The sequence below is a fragment of the Hydractinia symbiolongicarpus genome, chromosome 15, assembly GCF_029227915.1.
Source record: "Hydractinia symbiolongicarpus strain clone_291-10 chromosome 15, HSymV2.1, whole genome shotgun sequence".
Taxonomy (NCBI): Eukaryota; Metazoa; Cnidaria; class Hydrozoa; order Anthoathecata; family Hydractiniidae; genus Hydractinia; species Hydractinia symbiolongicarpus.
In genome coordinates, this window is record NC_079889.1 from 8,656,451 (window position 1) to 8,680,810 (window position 24,360).

General features: G+C 33.8%; 3 protein-coding genes across 3 annotated transcripts; 2 read left to right on the forward strand and 1 right to left on the reverse strand.

Moving 5' to 3' along the window:
* Positions 1–2,042: 2,042 nt before the first annotated feature.
* LOC130629039 (ATPase family AAA domain-containing protein 2-like) lies at positions 2,043–3,992 on the reverse strand. The gene is made up of 5 exons (XM_057442133.1): positions 3,888–3,992; positions 3,601–3,655; positions 3,200–3,421; positions 2,547–2,612; positions 2,043–2,455 (listed from the first exon to the last, which is right to left on the reverse strand). Exons 2-5 carry the CDS (start codon positions 3,653–3,655, stop codon positions 2,127–2,129), a joined length of 672 nt encoding a protein of 223 aa, XP_057298116.1. The 5' UTR covers positions 3,888–3,992; the 3' UTR covers positions 2,043–2,126.
* A 13,811-nt stretch (positions 3,993–17,803) lies between these two features.
* On the forward strand, positions 17,804–21,538 carry LOC130629201 (zinc finger MYM-type protein 1-like). The gene is made up of 2 exons (XM_057442336.1): positions 17,804–20,978; positions 21,191–21,538. Exons 1-2 carry the CDS (start codon positions 20,002–20,004, stop codon positions 21,528–21,530), a joined length of 1,317 nt encoding a protein of 438 aa, XP_057298319.1. The 5' UTR covers positions 17,804–20,001; the 3' UTR covers positions 21,531–21,538.
* A 20-nt stretch (positions 21,539–21,558) lies between these two features.
* Positions 21,559–22,760, forward strand: LOC130628700 (52 kDa repressor of the inhibitor of the protein kinase-like). The gene is made up of 2 exons (XM_057441682.1): positions 21,559–21,795; positions 21,930–22,760. Exons 1-2 carry the CDS (start codon positions 21,559–21,561, stop codon positions 22,758–22,760), a joined length of 1,068 nt encoding a protein of 355 aa, XP_057297665.1.
* Positions 22,761–24,360: the final 1,600 nt, after the last annotated feature.

Here is a 24,360-nt window from a genome sequence, read left to right on the forward strand (position 1 = left end):
ATGTTGAGGCTGTGGCTATTTGTCTAGCTCCTTAGCTTCAATAAAAAGTAAAAATATAAAAATGCAGTTTGGCTTATTCTTAAGCAATAATTCTTATGCTAAATGCAGTTAGCTAGGTAACTGCACCTTTTAATATATTCCTGACAACCTTTTCTGCAAAACAAATGGCTAAGCGATTGTTTTAGCTGGACGGGAAACGACAGGCTGTTTCCTGTGTTTTTATTTAAACCGTTAGTGTTAGGGTTAGTTGGTTAGTTGCAAAGACGTTTTTTCCGAAAAGGGTATTACGCTTATATGCTTGTTCAACTCTGTTTAACCATTTTGAGCGCTTAGCCTAGTGTTAACAAGAGACTGTTTTTTGGAAAAGGCTGTTCCGCCTATGCGCACGTGCAACGTGGTTTACCTGTACTAAGGGGTCGACTCACTGCGACAATTAATTTTTAAACTTTCTCGGTAATCACCCCTGTACAGACGTGCAACACTGTTTGCCTGGAGTAACCGCTCAACCCTGTGTTAACAATGACGTGTTTCTTGTGTTTTTATTTAAATAAAGATAAATGTTTTTTCAAAAATGTGTTATCCCTATACGCCTGTGCAACACCGATTAACTGTACTAAGGGTTCAGCCGGGTGTCACGGTTAATTTTTTAACTTAACAAAAACATATTCCGCAAAATAAAATAATATTGACCGATTCTTTTTTCTATAAAGGAATAACAACGGCTTGGAATCGTTGCGGGAAAGTTATTTTTTCAAAAATATGTTACAATCGCAACACTATAATGATGTATGCGCTTTACTTAATTTACGACATACTCTATCCCTGTACTAAATCGCTATGATCATATGGCACAGTTTACAGCTTTTATTAGGCGCTCAACAGAGGGCTCAACACCGGCTCACCCCTTTACTTGTGGCTTAACCCGGCGTTTTCCGGCTAGTCTCTTAAATAATAGCCGTATTCAGATTTTTCCACGGGCCACCGACTAGTCTCTTTAATAATAGCCGTATTCCGTCTGTCTGTCTGTGTGTCCGCGAAAGCGGCATCTTGTAAAGGAAACACGAAATTTTTAAAATGCGCACGAATATCAAATGCGATATATTTTTATCCACCTTGTTACGACGGGTAAATTTAAAGGACGAGCGAACGCGACGGGCACCCCGTGGATTTTTCCACGGGCTAACGACTAGTCTATATAATAATAGCTGTATTTTGTCTGTCTGTGCGCAAGAAAAGTGTCATGCCACTGGCACACGGAATAAAGTGTAGTTTAATGACGGACGACTCCGTAAATTTTTCCACGGGTGACGACTAGTCTCTTAAACAATAGCCGTTGTCCGCCTATCTGTTTGTAACAATGTTAACCGCGCACGAAATCTTGATGCTACAAATACCAAATTTGATATAATCTATCGGCTTTGTTGTCACGGAGAAACAACCCTGGATTTTTCACGGTGTCTGTCAGTAAGCCAATTTAAAAACGCGGAGTTTTTTTTGACCTTGAAAACACCATTATAATCGCATCTATATTCGTCGGTATAATGTGCGTCCGGATAAATTTCATTACCTCATGCTTACAGACGGGCAAGAATGCGTGATAACAAGAATTATGTATGACAGGAGATCTCTGTGAAGTCTTTTAAGGATAGCAACCAGTTCATGATAGTTTAATTTTTTAGCGCTGTTGTTTTAATTTTGCTTTCCCCTGTTTTTTCCACCCTATACAATTGCGCCTCTCGAATAAGTGTTACGTCACAACCACCGTGTCTTATAGAGTTTGAATACTTGATATGGGTAATGAATATAACGCTTTAATTTCATGTGAAATTTGAAGTGAAACAAACTAAGTTTAAAACAAATATTTTTTATCAAGTAAAATGACTTGTATTAAGGCGTAAATCTCTTGTACTAAAAAAACAATGAAATGTAAGAGACAACAACAAGCTTGTTTGCATTACCTTACACACACTACAGCTAATATGTTATGTTATGTTGTTGTTGTTTGTGCTATGGTTAAATTTTATCAATTAACACAAACTGAATTGCGAGTCCGCATTTTCTTTCATAGCTACACAAAAATTTAAATACAAAAGAGTAGTGTAGTTTTTCAAGCCATATGCTATCATTTAGCCAATGCTCCAACGGCTAATTGCTCGGCGGCGATAAGCAGATCGACGACGATAAGCAGATCGACGGCGGTAAGAAGATCGACGACGATAAGCAGATCGACGGCGGAATATACGGCGGATAAAAGATCGACGACGGTAAATCGATCGGCGACGGTGAATCGATCGTCGACGGTAAATCGATCGTCGACGGAAGATAGATCGACGACGGAAGATAGAACGACGGCGGAACACAGATCGACGGCGGAACACAGATCGACGGCGAAACACAGATCGACGGCGGTAAGGATATCTTCGTCTTCCAAGTAGAATTCTTAATGGCTTTGCATCTGAAAAATAAATAAGAATTTTAATAACTTACAGTCAGTGTTAATTTATGAGTCAAAAAATAAAAATTATGATATTTTTGTAAAAACAAACCTGCTTCAGTGGAGGATAGATCTTCGCTCTCGTCTTCTGCTGGTACTGATGCGTCATTTTCTTCATCTAAAATATTCAGAAATTTAAAAACTAAATTATTACTGTATACGAATTTTTAAAAGTGGAACCTCTAGCACTAGCACTAAAGACACATATATCCAGGGACGCGCTATTTGTTTATTGATTGGTAATGTGTAAACACAATATCTTTGCAGTAAGCAATTTTTGCGGAAATCTGGTGAAACATAAGTTATTTTTTTGGATTTTGGAGACTATTAAAAAACATGTTCCAAAAATTGCAATTTTGAGAGAAAGTCAAAAAAACAAATTCCGCAATTTATTTTGTTGATGATAAGTAGAGGTTCCTGCAAACTGTTCTTTTTTTACATATTTACTTTGTCAAGTTACAATTGCAAAACCCCACAAGAGATTTAGGCATTCGTTCTGCATTTTTCCTTTTTTGGAGCTTCCAGTCACATAAATATGTTCTGCATTTTGGAAAACAATCTTTTTAGTAGTAAAAATATCTTGTTACACAGGTCTTTTAAAAAATACTATCAATTTAGCAAAAAAAATATCCTCACGGTATTATAACTTTAATATTATAGAAATGGAATTTCTTACCACATAACTTTAAAAAATTATTTACTCACCGTCACTTGGATTTGTTTCATCCTCCTCGTCTTCTTCTGTTTCCTCCTCCTCGTCTTCACTTGGTTCATCTTCTTCATCATCATCCGTGGGATCTTCATTGTCGTCATCCTCGGCAGGGTTTTCTTCTTCAGTAGTATCTTCAGTAGTATCTTCTTCTAAAGCATCCTCTTTGATCGGTTCGGATGCATCGTTGTCAGCAATTTCATCTTGGACTGCTGTTTCTTGTATTGCGAAAAAACAAAATAATTCATGTAACATTATGTTCAAAGGAAATTATTTTTCGTTTTATTTCCAAACAAATTTTTACCCTTGAGAACAATTGTGTCTATTTTTTAATCACTGATTCAGGCACAACATACTAGGACAACCGAAGCATAAAATTTAAAATAGAGTAACTCACCTGCAAATAGAACGGCAACGAAACCAAAAACCAAAACCAAATGAATCAACTTCATCTAAGAAGAAAACAAGTCGTGCTTTAGAAAATGACTTGGAACATTTCGCACTAAAAAGTATAAATTTCTTAAACAAAAAAGCAAAACGTTGAAATGCTTGCAAAAAATGTATATAATGTTATATGAAGTTAATTTTTTTGTCTTTCACCTCCATGACACCGTCCAAGTTTCTCGACATATATTGAAAACCTGTATGTCTCTCTTGAAAAAGATTAACAATCAATAAACTTACGATGTCAAGCTATGTCCTATCTGCATAAAACGGCGTGAGAATAAAACCACTGCTTCTTACTTCTCTATTTATATTCTCCTATGTTGCAACAAAAGCCACATGACTGCCAAACCCACATTAGATTGATGCACACTATGCTTTCTTTATACACACAAAGAGAGTTTGTTATGACAATCAATAAACGTGTTTGCTTTTATTTCTGTAGATAAAATTGCATTGCTCAGCATCTTTATTTCCAATTGTCCCGGGTTGTTTACTTTTTCTGTAGATATCTCATGTTATTTTTTTGCTATTGCACTTAGGCTAATCAAATTTCATAAACTATCACTTTCAAAATGTTCCACGTAGTATCATTTCAACTGATAGCTATTTTCAAGCCTTAACGACCGTTTGTTTACAGCGTGGTGTAACTTTTAACTTCATAGCAACATAATGGTAGCGTTTTACGTATAAACAAGTAACACTTCTAGAGAATAGAGAGAAAATTCGTGCATAACTCTTATTTTATTTACACTAGCGAGCTTTACAAATAAGAATATTTCTCCGAATAGTTTTTTCTAAAAGCCACAAAAAAAACAACCATTTTAAAAGCTCTAAGGACGTTTACGTCATGTTATAAGTTTTTTTTGAGTCGTTGATTTTTTGTCGTAGACTGCAAAGAAGGACCTAACGTGTTTGACGTCCATAAAGATTTGACACGATTGTAGCAAGGGACAACAAAAATAAGTTAGCATAATCATTTTCTTGCAGACGGAAGCTTTTTTTTAAGGGCATGGAATATATAGTATATATATATATATATATATATTTCTAAATCGAATCTAAGTACGTTCTGGGAAATATTTGGAATTTTATTTTCTGTTAATAACACAGCATATCTTCTAGGTTTGTGTAAAGATAGGGAAGAGTGCTTGCAAGACCTTGAAATATATTTTATATATCAGAATATAATCGGAAAATCGGGGGAAGCAGAAAAAGATGGTAAAACTTGATCAAAATATTAGGATTTAAAACAATTTGTGAAATTTTCACGCGCATATGACGTTGGATAAGAATATATAGCATTTTCCATTTTAAAGGAGTTGACTGTCGTGGTTTTGATTAATGTTCAATAAATAATGACGTCATCAACAGATTGAGTCAAGAATTTGATGTTGTCGCGGCCACTTTTATACACCCTCGTTAGTAAATAGGGTTAAAAGGGAAATTTTAGGCGGCGGTGGTGTGGTGGCAGCGCATTCGGTTGAAATGGTAAGATTTCAGGTTTCTTACTCAGGCGCACTTTAAATGTAGTGTTGTCAGCTTAGTTGGAAAGATCTACTGACCGCAAACCGTCTTGTGCGGCAGGCAAGCAAGTTAGGAAAATGATATACGTATCACACAGTTACAGTCGGAGAGAAGGATGAGCCAGCCGTTAGGATGGATTCCCTTCCGAAGGATATTAAACTTCCTCCTCTTATTTACTTTATAAGCCTTATAGACTTATAAGCCGAAATATTACATAGATTCTAAATTTCGTAGAAATTTAAAGAATGAGTAACTAAAAATCAAAACACGATTTGCAGCAGACATCATTGACATATGTAAATACTGCATTGACTTTGTGCGTCTTAATGTGGTTTCGATTTGATTTTCAGTTTCTATTTGTCTTTTCTATGTGACATAATTGACGACCCTTTTTCTGCGTCAAATCTTCAGCAAAATCCATATAGTGTTTACAATCTTCGTGCATAACAGTTAATAAATACTGAGGCTACATTTGGAGCATCACACTTCTGAAAAAGAAGTGTCAATATTGAATAAGAGTAAACAAGGTAAATAGAGAAATTAAATTAATGACTGTCTTTTTTTTCTAAGTGTTATATTTTTCTACGCTCTTTTTTTTAAAAACGTGGCGTACTGGATGGCCTTTCAAACTTTTTTTACGCTTAAAATTTTGACGCCATTTTAAACAAGTGACATTTTCTTTCTGATTTTTAAACTTTTGCACTTTGATATTCAGTGTTCTATTTTTAAATTGTGTTTCTCTTTCTTGCTTTTGAAAATTGTTGTTTACATTTTCTGAACGTTATTTGTTTTGTCATTGTCGTTCTGAAGCTTCAAGTAGTCGCTTTTTACATCTACGTTTACTTAGCATAAACACTAAACTTCTTAACTTTCGATATCGTAGAAACAAACAAATATTTACAATTGTGGCAGAGCAGAGGCAAGTTGATCTAAACAGAGATTTACTTCACAATGATTGCGCCCCGCCCAAGGGGCGCACATTTAGTGGACTGCGGGTATATAGTGTTTGTTTTGTGTATAGACTTCAGCTCGAACATCCAACCTAGGTTTGATACAACACAACCTGTGTTTTTGATACCATCAAGACAAAAAAACACTGATCGAGCAAAACTTATCAAGTCTCGGTTTCCTTGTTGTCTCTGAAGATTGACTGCCATAAAAAATGTTAATCGAGATTCTTTTGTTATGTTAATTTGAAGCTTTGTAATATTATCTCGTTTAATGTGCTTAAATGTCGCTGCAGCCGACGTGAATTTATCTTTAAAAATAATTTGTTTTTGTTTGTCCACGTTGCTGCCAAACTTGTTGACAGTAAGTAAGGAGAAGGATTACTTATATCTTATATGAAATTGAACTCAAAGGCCGCAATTTATAAATGCCTCACAATTTAAAGTCAATCAACAACAGAACATTCCGTGCATGACCATGACTAAAACTGCTTACATTTTGTTGGTCTTCCCTACCAGATGGTCTGGCTTGTCGTAATAGCTTTACTGATGTAGCTAGGAAGCTAAATACTTATTTTTAAATACTTGCATTTTAGGAATAGTCGTAAAACTACTTTTACTTGTACTACAGCTATCAAGCTAGAACTGCACAAAATAGTGCTTTCATTAGAGTCCCTTTTTACAGAAGTCTCCAGCAACAAAAAACGTTTATCCTGCCCTTTGTAATTTTATCAACGAGGGTGCTGATAAACCACATACACCGTAAAAAGTATAGGCGTTTTAGGTGAGTAAAATAACTTCTAAAGGAACCTTTGTGAGGCTACTATCAGGTATATAAAAGATATTTGTTGATGCATGAAAAAATATTGTTGTTCATTGCACGGAACAGTCAAGTTGAACTGATAAATTAACCAATGACATAACATAGTTAGCCGTTGCAGTACAACTAGACGCTACCCACAGTAGGTTACAGGTTTCTTTGTTTTCTTCCCCTTTTTCATGTTTTTTCTTGAAATTATAATATGATATTGTTGATTTATCAAATCTGACAAATTTATTAATTGAGTGTCTACCCTTTTTTGTATAAACTTGTTGAATTCAATTCGAAAACAATGACCAATCAATTTCCTCGAAAATAAACGATCAAATTTGTATAATTCAATAAATCGATTTCGACAAAATAAGTCCTGTATTGTCCACAGGTTTGAAAATCTTGTATCGCCTGCTAATATTATACTTGTTTAACAATGATATCAAAACCAGCTTGACTAAATTTATATACATATATACATATAGATTTCGCATGATCATTCATGGATTTGTGTCTTTACAAGCGCGTAAAACGAAAGAACTCTGTTAGCACACAATTAAAAATATCAACAACGCATTGAGAACGAATTTAATTTTCATTGTCTTAAAATTTTTTAGACATAAACGTCTTCTACATACCTACGAATATTTAGTTTTCCTGCAGTCTCATGATTAAGGAAGCAATGAAGAATATATTTTTACACAGTTGTTTTTTCTTTTCATACCTATTTTGCATATGATGTTAACTAACTCTTCTCTTATGCCCAGAAAAAGTGTTTAAGCAGTCTGAAGTTTGGGAAGAAGATCAAAGCAACACAATCGCATAGAAAAGAAAGTTCTTAAACTGTCTGCTTTATTTTTAACTTTTGAGTATTTTTTTAAGAAACTAATCTTCGGGCTTTTTTTTCTTTACATTTTTGTTTACTTAACAGACAAGCTCTACCCTGCCACGCAAAGCTTTGTAATTTGATTTTTTTTTACATCATTTTGCAGGTTAACATATAATTGTTGTCACGCTTTCAAGTCAATATAAATCTTATATCAACCACTTTATGATTTAGGCTACAAACGTAGATTTTAAGAAAGCGTCCTAAAGTCAGCTATGTAGCAAGTCATATCAATTCCTATTCTTTTAAAGTTTTCTCCAGTTCGATATAAGATTGAATTGAAAAGACAACGATCAATATTTAGCAATAAAAGACGTTGGGATGTAGTTTTTATTTAAATGAAGTTGCGTTAAAAATTTTTTGCAAACGGTATTACTCTTATCACCCCAATAAGCGTCCCCCGACGCTTATTATTCAGAGAAACTCCCAACCCCAACCCCTGTTATTAACACTCCCACCCGTCTTATTCAGTTTGAATGCTTTTATTATTTACTGATATGTAAAATGTTTTTAAATTTCGAATTTTTGATGTGTATAAAAATATCGTGTAACATTGAAAGAAAACATTACAAGATAGCTGCTTCCAGTGAAATGAGATGTTTAAGAATAAATAAAAAATATTCGTTAGATGGGGAAAAACAACCGGGAGAACTTGTATGCAAGCATAAAGAAAAGTATGATAAAGAGGTAAAGGAACTTGAAGGAAAGAAAAGATAGCTATGACTTCAAACGAAACATGTTCAATTAAGACCACAGCAAAGATTTCTTGCCGCTGCTGTAAGAAAGGTTTACAGTGAAGGCATTGAAGTTTGCCAAGAGATGCTATGCAAAATGCTCAGAAAATAATGAATATTTAGCATATGAAGGACCGTCTAAAAAGAGGTTTCGTGAAAGTGGTGGTGGGAGGAAATGCAAGGGCCCTGAAGTTAGAGAGGCAATGTTTTATTAGTTTATCAACGTGAGAGGAGCTCTTAAGAGACGTCTTCCAAAGAAAATGTTTTAATCGAAGTGTCAACAATTTTATTCAAATTGTTTTCAGCAGCAACCAGAGGCAATTCCTAAAAAAGAGCAACTAAAGTTCAGTGACCATTGGATCAAAGATTGGATGGAAGAGTATTATGTAAGTCTCCGTAAGGTAAATAAACGTTATGCTATCAAACAGGAAGATCGCATCATCAGAATAAAATATTATTTACAAAATATTTGGACAATAAGAAAGTACCCTTTAGACACGTACGGGATAGATCCACTCATAATAAATGGAGACCAAATGCCACTTCACAGGAACGAAAATGCAGGCCAAAAGACACTTTCCCTAAAATCTGAACAAACTTTTTTAAATGAAAATTACATGCTTTCGAGGAAAAGAACAACATGTTCCACACAATTCTCCCGCGATCCAAAAATCCGGAATTTGCATTTAAATGAAAAAGGTACAAGAACACACCTAAATCAACCACAAGGTTTAAACTACCAATGGGCTCACAAAAGATCGCATCGTATCGAACAAATATTGGGTATGATAAAACAACTACCGAACAGGGTAGTTGGGTATATAATATATGTGTTAGATGACTATTCCGTGTATTTGATGCCAGAAGTCAGGCAAGCCCTTCTCAAGAAAGGGTATGTTCTTGTTGTTACTGGTGACTGCATCGCTGGTGATATTCAAGTTATTGACACAAGCTGTCACCATTTTCTAAAAAAAATCATTACCGTGATTTTGAGACGAACTTAATGCTCTTAGAACTTAACGAAGAGCCCGAAAAAATACTGTCTCCTTCCCGTGATGAAATGATGTCCATGCTTTTAAAAGCATGGGAAATGCTCGATGTAGATCCTGATAAAGAGTTCAAAACATTATATGTTACAAACAAATTTGGATGGATCAGAAGATTTTCTTGTATCTGATAAAATATACGATTTGGTTGGTAAAGCTATGGTAGAATTTAGAAAAAAACTAAATGAAGAACGCCTTGCAAAAACTTTGAATGAAGTCATCCGAAAGTAACCCCCCGATTTGAAGAGAATCGAAACAAAACAATCAACAAATCATCAAACGGGTGAGACAGTAGTAGAACAATCAGACAATTTGCTGAAGCTGTCATTCAAGCAACGGATGAACTAGACATTCAAGAAGCGGAATCCACCATTAAGCCATCGGAACCTGTTATTCAACCAACCCAACCTGCCATTATAAATCCAGATATTGGTCAATACTGGGAAATAAGCAACAGGATCCCTTAATGGTAAATTTCTTCGAAAAGAACTCCAGAGGTGACGCCCATCGCTTCGATGATTTGAAGACTTTTTCGTAAAATACATAAACCCCAAGTTATTGCGATTGAAAGAAAGCGAGTGAACTGCATTTTTTAAACATTTTTTTATCTTACTGTTTTTTTTTTGCTATTTTTTTTATTTGGTAGTAATTCCGAAAGAAACATTCCGTTACTTTTCTCTCCTAAAATTCCAGACTTTCGCAAAAATACGGGTTTATTCGGGTGATGAGAGTATGCTTATTGTGCAACACAACTTACCTTTATTAAGCTAAGTTATACGATAAATGTTTTCACATAAATTTATTCTAATAAATAAAAAAATTGGTTGACTGCACTACGATGGTGTAACAAGACGTTGTAAACTGTTTTTATTTTAGCTAAAGTTGGGGAAATGTTATATGTCATGCTAGAAGCCCTAAAATGCTGCTATTTCCCCTCACTCGATTCGCGATATAGTGCTTCCTGTACTAAAGCGCCCCACTGAGGTGTGTGGTAAGTTAATGGTTCTTATTAAGCGTTCCCCTGGGCGGTAAGCGCCGGGTTACAAAGTTACTTTTGGCTTAATCCGGGTTCCCGGTCTAATCTCTATAATAGTAGCTTTTTGAAGGTACTTTTTGACCAATTGTTCTTCTAAATGACTTTTATTGTGGCTTTTTCTTTATTTTTATATATTTTTTTGTGTTAGGATTAATATTTTTTTTATTTATAAGGTCTTTGTTCCACGCTCTTTAAAATAACAACACACTATCCCCTTATCCATAATGCCTGGACCCTCTAAAATGATTGTCGCATGCAACATGACTTTTTGATTATTATTAGCTTGGAAAAGAACCCTATTAATACAGCGGTGGGTAAAACCAACCAGCCTGCTGTGTATGTTGTAAATCTTATTGTTTGTACTGAAAATCTGTGACATATCTATATTATAATGCCCGTATACGTCTGTCTGTCCGTCTGTTTGTCTGCCACGCAAAATGGTAGCTTAGCTGCGACGGGCGAACCCGTGGATGTTTCCACGGGCTAACGACTAGTTTCTTAATAATACTCGCACCAACCTTCGTTCGCTCATAGAAAAATAACACTTTAATATAGATTGTTACCTCATTAGTAATAATTAATATGCTTTAACAGACAGATTTATCCAAACAAACAAGAGATCACTTCACAAAACAAATAAGTTTTCATGCATTTTCAATAATATTTATTGTTTTTCTGACTAACGCTGAATTAACCACTAACGATCTGCAGTCTTCGTTATTCCAGTCTAGAATTAAATTTTTCTGTTATTTTTAATATGTATATCTTTATATAAATTTATATATACTTCTAACAAAAAGCTTTGCGCGTGGTAAATGTTTGCAGAAGCCATCGAAAGTTTGTGTAAATAATTTGGATTAAATCTTTATTTCAGAACCTGCGCTACATTTTCACCTATAATATATCTAATTTTGGATGCTAGCAGGCATTTGTTAGATTTGTTTGGATTATGGGTTAACTTTTTGTTTTATGGGTTAAATTGAAAAGCGGCTTACTGTGAATCAATTCTTGTATAAAAGTTTTAACAGGCGTTAGCGAGATCGAGAAAATTAAATTTAACTCATACAAAAAACAAAAAATATTGTATTATAGGGACATCGCATTTTTTATAATTATTATTAATTATTCTTAATTTGCTAAAGTGGATTTCCCCAGTAGTAACCCTTTTGGTATAGTGTTATAATTGTACGTCATAGTGATATTGGGCAGAGAATAAATAAAAGGAACCAAGCTAAAACAAGTAAAAGCCACAGCAACTGCATATAACATTATGTGTAGGAACGTTTTAAAAATGTTTATATTTATAAGTTAACATGTAATTTTCTTGTTGAATGATGACAGTTATGTTTCACAAATTATTAAAAAAATAAATTCAAATTATACACGGATTAAAAACTAGATAAAAATAAAAATAAAATAAAAGCTTGGTACTGTGAAGGTACCACAGGAAGGACTCAGTCCAGAAAACATTGTAAAACACATGACTCCTGAATATCAGAAAGGAAACAAATCGCATGGCGTATAGAAACTTGAGACCACAATCCAGCTAAAATGTAATTGCTACAAACAATTTGTAGACAAAATATATCCAGATGTGTTAAAAATGTAATGTACGTCACTCCGTTTTAAAAAAGATGGAGGGTGATGAAGTTTACCTGAGTGTTCAGTTGTGCTTTCTTCAACGCAATCAATGACCCTTCTGGATTCTTCCTTAGTCAATAAAGAATTAGTATATTACTTTGATATTGGAATGGAACTTGTTTCTGTTAAATCTTATCGTTTGAGTTTCAAATGCAACATTTATTGTGTATCTCAAGATATTCCTTTACGTTTCTCTTATAAGAATTGACAGGGGTGTCAAGGGGCATTTTAATTATTTGAATATGAACCTTTCATTTAACATTAAGTTCTAATTAGTGTACATACATATTTGTGTATATTTTAATCACTCACAGTGTGAGTTATAAAAACGCGTGTGTGAGTAATGTTGTGTTGAATGTGTCACATGTTTTTGAAAAACATATTAAAACAAGCTATTGGTGGTTTTATGTTTGCAGAGAATTATTAATTCGTATCACCACATCAAAAAATTTTCTCCAGGAGATTTAAATAGAAATATTTGTATTTTAAAAACGGAGCCGTAATACGTAATGGTCTTGATGCGACGTTATTTTTTATTAAAGTCCTTGGAATAATTAGGGAATAATTATTATCATTTTCAAAATCTATAAATGAAATTTTAAAAGAAAAACTGCCTAAAAATATGTGGTCACTTGTATTCACCAAAGTATTTCTGCTAGGTCACTCATATAATACTGCTCCTTTTCATTAGAAGTCTCTCAAGTGTTTCGTCATTTTTTCGGTATATTAAGCAAAACACTTATACGATAAAACGTAAAAAAAGGTATTAATATAGCTATTGAATGTTATACAAAATGTATGTGCTACAAATGTCATCGAATTTGGAAAAAATTATAAATTTTTCAGCCAGTCTAAAAATTATTTCGTTTTTAGGCTAAAAATATGTAGTAAATATTTCATTTCAAATGGTGACGCATATTCAATTATATCTCAACCCGTTGAAATGGTAAGAAGTGGCATAAAATATTTGATCATTTTCATCTAAAAAAGAAATAATGAAATAAATTATAAAACCTTCAAGAAAACCTTCAAGAAAAAAAGACCGGAAAAATAGAATTTTATTAAATCCATGGCCATCCTTAACTCACAAAATCTTTTTGATAAGTTTGTTGAAACAAATAATGTTCAATCTTCTGATTTTCTTCGTGACCTAAAAAGTAACATTGATACGGTATAACGTGTTAGGTTTCTTTCATTACGGTTATCCAATAATTAGGGATATTAATTTTACTATCACGCTCACACTAACTATGTTAATACATGATAGTCTAAGTACAAGATTGCAATTGCTTTCACTATTTAAATTTAATTATTTCTTTATTTTATATTTTATAATTACTTCCCATAATTTATTATATATTTACAGTTTATAATTGTTTATATTTTTTTTGTTACATACCTTTCCTATATTACTTTCAAAATAATTTATCGTTTATAATTATTAAAAACTTACTTTTCATAATCTTTAGTCATCCTTTTTATTATTCCAACTTCCAGCAATATCATACTCAGTTTCTCCATCATTAGCTTTATCCGCCACATCAATATTATTGTGACGTAACAAAACATCAACACATGAGATGTTACCATAACATGCAGCCCAATGAAATGGTGTTCTGTTGTTAACATCTCCACGGTTGATGTTTGTTACATCATGACGACATAACATTTCTAATATTGTGTAAGATCTGATGCTGCCGCGTGATGATAAGCGTTCATGTTGTAATTATCCACCGCCCAAACGTCACATCTATATTCGATAAAGATTTTCACCATTGATGAATTGTCGGTGTGGTATGCTACCCATAGCAATAGTGTATTTTGATTTTCACCTCTCATGTGGACAATATTTGAGTGGATTGAGAGGAGGCTTTTTAACTCGACTGTATCCTCGTTTTCAATAATTTCCATGATATCTAAAAGTACAAAAAGAAATAAAAAGCATATTTGTTGATTCATAATATGTTCCACGATATTTAAATATGCATGTAAAAAATATAGTGATACGTTAATATTTAAATATACAAAAATAAATATTCGAAAAAATAAAAATATATAATATGTAAAAAATATAACAAGCGATAATATTTTTTTTAAAAAATGAAACATATTAGATGAAATTGTTTAGTAAAAACTGGAAAAATTAAGAAAAGATGTTAAAATATTAAAAATTTATAAAGAAAATACAATTTTGAATGAAAAACAGTCAAAATTTGGGTGGCGGGAAGTCATCAAAAACGAAAGCGTAAAAACTATTATTATAGAACAAATACATTTTGAAAATTATAATATAGTAATAATTAAAAAAAATTACAAACATTTAAAAAGTGAAAAATTAAAGTTAAGAAGGAAATTGTTTTTCATATATGTCCTCTAAGAATAAGTTAAAAAAAATTAGCATGCAAGGCATTTTAAGAAAAGCATGATATGATAGATTATGGCAATTTGATACTTTTCTCCATCCACCCCGCAATGTATTTATAGTTTATTTATAAAGTTAAAAATGTTAAAATTTAAAAATCTTGAGTATTCTGAACCTCAAAAGTAAAACAAAATTCTAAAGGTAGAGAAGAAGCTAAGTATAAATTCAATTGAAAAATTTGAAAAAAATGAAAAACTAGAAAAATAGAAGAACTGGAAAATATGAAGAAGTGAAAGAGATCAGACAGGAAACAATAAAAAAGTATGAAAAAAGAAAAATGTTTTAACTATGAGAAGTGCTTCTTGTACAGGGCGTTAAACTGGCTAAACGAGTCACACTTCCTGATATCTAGTGGAAGAGAATTATATAATTTTGGACCGAAAAAATATAAACGAGCTTTCGTCATTCCAATTTTACCATAGGTTGAGTTATCATATAACTATTGTTTCTTGTATTCTTTCCATGGTTAGTCATAATAATGTAATTCTGAAAATTTTCACAGGTTTTCCCATCTAAACACCTTTTAAGTAGAAGCAACAACGCTTCTCTATTTCGTTTCTCAAATTCGGAACAGTAGACAAAGTTACCTTGGAAGCTTGATTCTGGACACTGGAAAGATCTTCATTCAGCATTTGATCAAGGCTATCATCAGCGAACTGAACAATATGTAAATTCAGGACGTGACCTGCAAAATCGTTAAAATATAATAAGAACAATATAGGCCCCAATATTGACCCTTAGGGTCCTCCACAGACTATATGATTTAATTCTGATTTAACACCATCGATCTTGAAAAATTGGTTTCTATTAAAAAAATAGTCCTTACACCAATCTAGAGCGATGCCTTTAATGCCACACAGATCTCAATTTCTCCAGCAAGATGCCGTGACTTTGACAAATCGACAAATAAAGCACCTACGAGTTTACCTTTGTCAATAGACTTCCAAATGCTGTCAGTAAGAAATATGGTCGCATGTTCGGTGGATCTGTGTTATTTGTAACCATATTGTTTTTTTAAGTAAAGTTCTTCTTTTTCGAGGAAATCGATTAGTTGATGAAGTACAGCACGCACTAAAATCTTTGAACAGACTGAAAGTATGGATATCGGTCATCAACTTTCTTGTGAAGCGGCAAGATTTTCGCCTTCTTCCAGTCACTGCCAATTGAACTGGTTCTAAGTGATAATTTAGTGACGAATGACAGGGGAGCAGAGATTTTAGAAGTAGCATCTTTTACCAAATTCGGAGGTATACCATTAGGACCGGTTGCTTTATTTCATTTCAACGTAGCTAGTTGTTTTTCAACAAACAATTCGCTAACATACACTAAGGTAAAAACATTTGACGTCCTTTTTTTGTTTTTCTTCGGTTTTTGCCATCGTAAGTGCTGTATAGGGAAAGCTAGATCTTTGAGCTTTATCGCCGATGATGAAAAGTAAAAGATGAAAACTTGCTATAGCATTGATGGTCGTCTCAGATAGTTCTCCCCATTGCTGACCTCGAGTGGATAAATCTTGTTAATCATTGAACGGTCCTGCAATATCTGCTTAACATAACACTGCAATTTTGTTTTTGACTTTAGTGAACGAACAAGAAAACAGTATTAAAACGACGGTATACGGAAAACCTGCCGCCTGTGATCCATAGACCCTAAAGGGTTTAGTCCAAGACGTTTGCTCTAAAAGTGATTTTTGGATACAATCTCTATAAAGCGGACATCTCTAAAAGACGGACACTTTTTTTGCAGCAATGGTGTTGGCTTTAGAGAGATTTCACTGTACTTGTGCAATTTTTTGTTTATTTCAGGACAAGTTGAATAGATAAAACGAAACTGCTGTCGCGTTTTGCTAATTTAAAATTTCAAAAAACATACAATTTCGCAAAGATGACCAAAAAAACGCAAAAATCACAAGGCGCGCCAAATCTTCTGATTGCGAATCTTTTTGCAGTTAAAGTAGGGGACAAGTTCTTACTCACGCAATTAAAAATCTTAGTTCCGGCAATATCCCAGTTGCGACGTCCGTGTCTTATAAATTGTAATAAAAAAACCATGTGTATTACAAGAAATGGAATACATCCACAATCTTACCTATTGCACTTTCCTAATCCAAACTCTTTCTAAGAAGCGATACTTATTATTATTCTAATAAATGTATTCGACAACTGCCACTTTCCACCCGACTGAAACAGCTAGACACCAGTCTTGCAAACGTTTAAACGGATAAAAGACCATCCGGTAAATAAGTTTCAATTTTTTTTTTTTTTTTTCACAACTGTTCCTCCAAAGACATTCCTAATTATACGTAACTTATGACTACAAGAATTTATAGACACAAAACTGCGGAAAACGCAATAAAACCTTACATTCAAAATCATCTAATGAATTCTTTTTACCACTAAATAAATAAATAAAAAAATAATCAGTAAGTAAGTTAGGGTTGCCACTGCTGTTGCCACAACTAACTTTGCAGCAGGAAGTTAGCCGGAATTGGAATGCTTTTTTGTTTTGTTAAATTTAACATATTTTAATCGTCATTTAAACTTCTTGAATTCAAAGTTGTTTTGAGCTATTACTTACTGGAAATATTCGACTACTTTATCATCTAATTGATCCAAATTACTAGCAGCAGTAACGGAAAATTTATGCTTATAGAAAAGTTTTCATTTCTTTACTGTGCATGGTGATTGACGAGTTCGGGATACTTTATACCAGTCACTGTTACTGTCAATTTCTTTTGCACGTACAATATAAGTAAAGCCTTCAGCTTTCCAACCTAACGAGCATTCTCTTTTGTTCCTGTAAAAAGCTTTATAATTTCAGGGTCGGATGGAGGTATAAGCAAGATAAGCGCGCGCTTACTTTCAAAAACGTAGAGAAAAAGCCCGCGCGCGTCTCGTGTGTAGTTTTCCTTGCATTATTTAAGAAGTCTGGTAAGAAAGTTGTGTTTTTGCTTATTGCGCTTATTCAGTTTCCTAAACAAAGTAGATAGATAGTACTCTGAGCAAGCGAAACAAAAAGCAACTTTGCTTTCTCGCTTATTAAAAAATAAGCAAGTAAGCGTATCAAAGTTGATATATTTGCTTTTTTGCATGGAGAGAATGCGGGGATGAAAAACTACTTTGAATAATAAATAAGCAAAAAAAAGGCAAGGTAGACAGAATTTCTCAACCTTAACAATATTAATGCAAACATAAGTCCACTTTGTTCGTGTATGTAAGCAATCAACCGAAGATGGACGGAGGTACTGTGGTACTTTGAGGTTTCTGGATGTCTTTTTCACTATTTCTTATGAATTTTAAGTACCCAGTGTGTAGTTGTATGTAGTTCCCTGACCTAAAATATCAGATTTAGTTTTTTACTCGGGAAGATTATTCTAGGTTACCTAGGCTAGGTTCCTCTCGGCAAAAATATCTCTTGAATGAGATACTTATTTATTATTCACAACACCACTAGTTGAGAATGTGTGCAAACTAAGTTTTTCCACTGGTTCTGTTCTGTATGAAATTTCTGGTGCTATATTTTGTGAAAAAATGAGTTTGTGTAACTACTGCTTTGTCTTGTGTTATTGTTATACTCAAACCTCCCCACCACACAAATAAATACATCAAATGAAAAGTTGAGGTAGAATACACTCAAAAATATTCTCAAGTGTTCATATGGTGCTTCATTTGTTATTTTATACATAATAGCAAGGATACACTAGTAGATGGATTTCAATAAAATATTGAGCCAGAATGATGAATGGAAACAAAAGTTGTATGAAGAATGGAAAACGTATCCATCAATTTTCAAACCAAGTCATCGTGGTGTTCTCCGCCAAGACGACTTGGCATACGTTATACATAACAATATGGCTAGAAAAAGTGCTGCTTCATTTTCAACATTGAGGCCAGTCAGGTATACCTATAATAGTACATGCTTTTTCATAAGCCTATCATTAAAGTTTTAATATGGTAATCTTACTAATATTTTTTATTTTATAACTGCCTTCCGATCTGATGTATTTTTTTCTTGTTATGCCCATCAGTGTCAGTGGAGATGGTAACTGTCTTTACAGATCTATTTCTGTGTTGCTGATCGGTGATGAAACCCTAGCTTCAATTTTGAGAATTTTGACCTCTTTGGAAATGTATCAAAATGCAACATATTATGCTGAACATCCAATGCTCCAACAACCTCCTAACAATATTTTTGTGCAATGTTTATCGGATGTTGGTTGTGACGTGTACACAAAGACAAAGTCAAGAGAACTGGCCATAATTGAGGAAGCAAAGCATGTTTCAAATTCCTTCATTTGGTCATTGTTTATGTGCGTTTTATCAATTTGCAATGTTATTGAGGTATGATGAGTTTTTCATGGAATATGCACATTTGATTTTTTTTACTAAATGTCTAAACTCCTGTGGTCAAATGGTATGATATTTATGATACAATATCGTAAATAGTTCAGGTTCGATTCCTGACAGGAGTAAATCATATGTGATGCAGGCAATACCTTTAAAATTTGTGTCACTCTATATATATATATATATATAAATATATTCTCTATATTTTTAATTTTGTAGCATCCTATTGAAATTACCTATCAAAGCTTTGGAGATAAACGAATGGACAATTTATTCAACACAATTGTTGAGCCCAGGAGAGGTGTTGCTGGTGTACCTGTGAAGGTATTATGGTTTAAAAAAGGAGGCCACAATGTATTGATGGGAACCAAGTCAAAGGTTTTTGATCGACCAAATCATTTTTGTCCAGTGATGGAGATAGGAACCTGTAAAATTCCAAGAAGTAATGTGATAACAATACTAAAAAAAGGCAATACAATTTCAACACCATGTGTACTGAACAAACTTCCTGGTTCGAAAATCACTGCATACTTCAAGCAAGGTAGAGACATGGGTGAGCATAATCTTTTATCCAGATTATTTTTAGACTTTTTTATTATTATCTGAGTTTGTGTAAAAAGTCATTTTTCATGTATCAATCGTTTTGTATTGTCAAAATCTTCGTAGAGATCTGTGATACCCTCAATTCTTCTGATGACATATCAATGCAATCTCCACCAAGTCAATTATTATCTTCAAACTCTGCAATTTCATCTAAATCCACAGAGATGGATCTTAAAGAAAGTAAAGACATGGGTTGGTCTGGTTACGTTCAACATATTTTTTAAATACAGACCTGATTTTTTTTATCGTTCATGATTGTTTTACTAGGTCCCTACTGGGTTTTCTATAAATATGTATTTCTATATCACATCTTTTTTTTATAGTGACCTTTAATGCTATCACTTCTTCTGTATCGATGCAGTCATCACCATCATCAAGTCGATCAATATCTTCAGAAATGGCTATTACATATACACCAACAGCCTTAGAAATGGATACAGAAGTACCTGTGGTACTCATAGATAGAGATATAACACAAAGTGTTGATGTGGCAGATACTGTGCAATATGATAGGTTGGACATTGGTCATTATGTGAATAAAATAGATGCTTTGAATGATCATGAAAAACATAAGTTACTGAACAAGGTATGGAAACCCACACAAACTCATAACTTCGAGAAAGACATCAAAACAAACAGAAAGTTTAAGTATGCTTGGTTTGAAAGCTTTCCTTGGCTAGTTTATTCTGACCTTCTTAAAGGTGCATTTTGCATTCACTGTGTTATATTTTCTAAAAATGCGATGAAAATTGGTAAAATGACACAGTTATGTACGCAACCATTTCAAGACTGGAGAAACGCTACCAAAGTCTTTAAAATTCATGGGGAAAAATCGCCATTCCATCGACAATGTCAGGCAGATGCTAATAGTTTCATGTTCAGATATACCAGAGGCACTGGCATAGCACAACAATTAGATGGGATTCAAAATGCCACTATCGCTAAAAATCGTTTGATAATGACATCACTTATTAAAATCATAACAGTGATTGCAAGGCAAGGATTACCTCTCCGTGGAAAAGATGAAACTGATCCAACAGCGGAGTTCCAAGCCAGATCGAAAAATGAAGATGGTAAAAATTGTGGCAATTTCCTTGCGATTGTTAAATTAGCTGTTAACCTAGAATGTCCTATATTGAAAGAGCACCTATCAACGTGTGCTAAAAATGCAACCTACTTGTCAAAAACTGTACAAAACGAACTGATCTATTTGATAGCCAAAAATATCCAGCATCAGATCGTCGACGATATAAAAGCTAACAAATACTTCTCAGTGCTAGCCGACGAGGCTACGGATGTTAGTAACAAGGAACAGATGCCCATAGTTACAAGGTATATTAGATCGTTGAAACCATTCTAAGCTATCTCATTTCCATTCGTATATTGAAAACAAATAAGGAATACTACGACATTCAAATTATTCTGAAAATTTTTGCAACATACCGTCGACATTTGTGTGAATTTTCCAAATCCAGTTTCCTACTTCTTGTTATTCTCTACATCGATATATACTGATTAATTAATATAGAGGGTGTTTACTTCAGGTATGTCAACATTAGTGGTGACATAAAAGAAGTTTTCATGACAATGGCGGAGTGTCGTTATGGTGTCTCCGGTGAAGCTTTATCAAAAACGATTGTTGATTCGATTCGTGATGTAAATCTCGATATGAACTTATGTAGAGGGCAGGGATATGATGGCGCAGGTATATTACAGAGTCTTTTATCTCCGATTATTAGTTGTAAAAATTTTCAATCTTGTTTAATTTCACGTTCTAGGTTCCCCTCCCTGTTCATGTCGTATACCAAAGGTGACTTTTTTTGTAGGAGCCATGGCGGGTGTTTGTTCTGGTGCTTCGACCCGGATCTTGGAAAAGTTTCCTAAAGCAAAATACGTTCACTGTCGCTCCCATATGTTGAATTTATGTATTGCTGCTGCATGTAAACTTCAGATGGTGAATTCAATGATGTCTGACTTCGGTGCAATTTCATTGTTTTTTTACCTATCTCCAGTGAGATCACAAGTTCTAGAAGAAGTAATTTCGAAAGTTTGTCCAGATGCACAACATAAGGTTATTTTGAATGTTTGTCGAACAAGATGGATTGGCAGGTTGGATGCGCTCGACTCTTTCGTTGATTTGTTTTCAGCAGTATTTTTAACCTTAGAGAAGATAACATTAAATGAAGATCGAAAATACAGTTTTTACGAAACGTCTATACTGCTCGGCCTCTTTATTATATCATGCAACAGTTCGAATTCATTGTCGTTCTTGTCATTGTGCAGAAAACACTCGGATACACAAGAGGGTTGACAGTAAAACTACAAAGCAGTACAACAGACCTGATACAAGCTTCCGAAGAAGTGTCATTGCTCCACCAAACCATCAAGTTTATACGATCCCACATGGACACTTACTTCGATCAATGGTACGGAAAGGCATTGGAGTTGGCCAACGAGATTGAAGTTGCAGAAAAAATCAAACGTCGTTGCAGCACTCAAATTTATCGTGAAAACTATGTTTCGGATGGTCCCAAGGAGTACTATAAACGAGCTCTCGCCATACCGTTCTTAGACCACATCATTCAGCAGTTAGAAATTCGATTCACAAGTCTTACGATCTTTAGTGGTTTCGGTATTATGCCTAATTATATATTTTCTGATGAAGGGAAAATGGAGGAATTAGCGGATGAACCTAACTGGAAGGTTAAGGTTAAAGAATTCGTGCGATTGTTTGCGAGTGATATTCCGGCCCAAAGTAACATATACGCCCAGTTGGATATGTGGGAGATATTTTGGAGAAACTATCAAGGTGCTCTACCAACAGATATTACCTCTTTAATCAAAAGCACAAGTAGGCAAACATTTCCATCGATCCATGAAGTTTTGAGAATTCTGGCTACAATTCCTGTAACCTCGTGCACTTGCGAGAGAAGTATCTCTGGGCTAAGGCGTTTACAAACTTGGATGCGAAACACGATGTCAGAGGAAAGGTTGAGCAGCCTAGCAGTTATTATGTTCAACAGGTCAATCACTGTGAACTCCGATGAAATAATAGATGAGTTTGCTGCACGGAATAAGAGACGAATGGCTTTTTCGAACACACTTGCTGATTGAGTTTTTTTTTTGTACTTAAAAACTTGATGTTTATTTTTACTATTATTTATTGTAAACCATCAACCTTGTCCCCAACACCGTTTTTTGTAATTGAACAAATGATCGAAGAGATAAGGTTCGTTTAGACATGGTTTATATGTTTTTATATATTTTAGCTGTATACTTTTTATATATTTTGTTACTTCTTGTACTCTTATATCTTATTTATATATTTTGTTACTTCTTCTTCTTTTTAACGCTGGAAAAGGCCTGAACAGAGCTCAACCCGGTGAGAAATTTAGTTACTATTAGATACATACGCCCGTTAGGCCTACTTTAACGCCCATTCTGGGCGGTAATCTCGAAAAAAATTTTTTGCTTAGTTTTATAAAAATCCTGGATCCGACCCTGAATTTGTAACTGAATCTGAAACTTGAAGCCTATAAGTGAAGGAAACAAGTGCTTACATATGCTTTAATTTGATAACAGAACGTTAGTATTCCTGAAAAAGATGTCTGGTGTAGAAAGCAATTTAAAAATTGAATTCCCTCGCGTCAGTTGTGAAACACAAGATATGACAAAGTAATTTAGCCTAATAACTTTAGTCGGCTTTGGATGGAAAAAAAGTCATTTAAGTAAGTAATAAAACGTACTAGCCCTTAAAATCAATATTACGTTCACATAAGTTGTGCTTTTAAGATAATTCAAATTTTGGGCATACTCATTGAGGTGGAAATAAAGAAGAAGATTGAACTCTTTTGTTGATTTCCGCCGGCGAAGTTGGCTTTCAAATGCCAAATGAGATACTTGAAATATATGCCGAATTGCTAGAGAAGAATAAATCTAACGTGCTTCTGACATGCTACGAAAACAAGTTGATTTTGTTTAATCCGAAGAAATCTTGTGTTAATCTTTTTTGTTCCTATAATAGCAAAGCTATGTGCTTCTTCTTATTTGCTATTATGCCTAGGATGTTTTGTTTATAATCTTGGCCAGTTAAATCGTGCAAAGTATTGAATTGAGAAGAGCAATTTTTGGTCAACTATATGGCGAATTTAGCTATATTTTTTGTTTAGCTAACTTCTAGCGTTTATTTTATAACAAAAGTCTAGTAAACTAAATGTTTCATTTTTCCCTTTTTCATATTTTTCATGAGAGCGGGGAAGAGAGATAGGTATCCTTTCTACTTACAACTACGGTCCAAAAAATTAATTACATTTCGGTAGCCAAAAGTTGCAAAGTCTTCACATTTTAAGCAGGCATCAAGCTAAAATTTTTTTGAAGTTTTCTATACCGAACGGGTAAAGCAAATCATTTGCTTTTGTTAGCTTTATAAGCCTTTTATTGATTATTTTTCAAATAAAATTAACTTTAGTTATCAAAAATAGTTAGTTTCGCCTCACATGTTGATTAAAAAAGTTTGTTATGATTTTAAAATATCTTGATTGGTTTAAATTCACATGAAGTCATGCTGATTGGTTTAAAAACAATGCTACAGCGGATGAATATTTTCTCGTCTTAGCCTTTTTATTATTAACTGTTTTTTATTTATATTCTCTAACATTATATATTGACGAAAAGCCTTGTAATGTCAATGTGCAGAAATATATTCATTAAAATA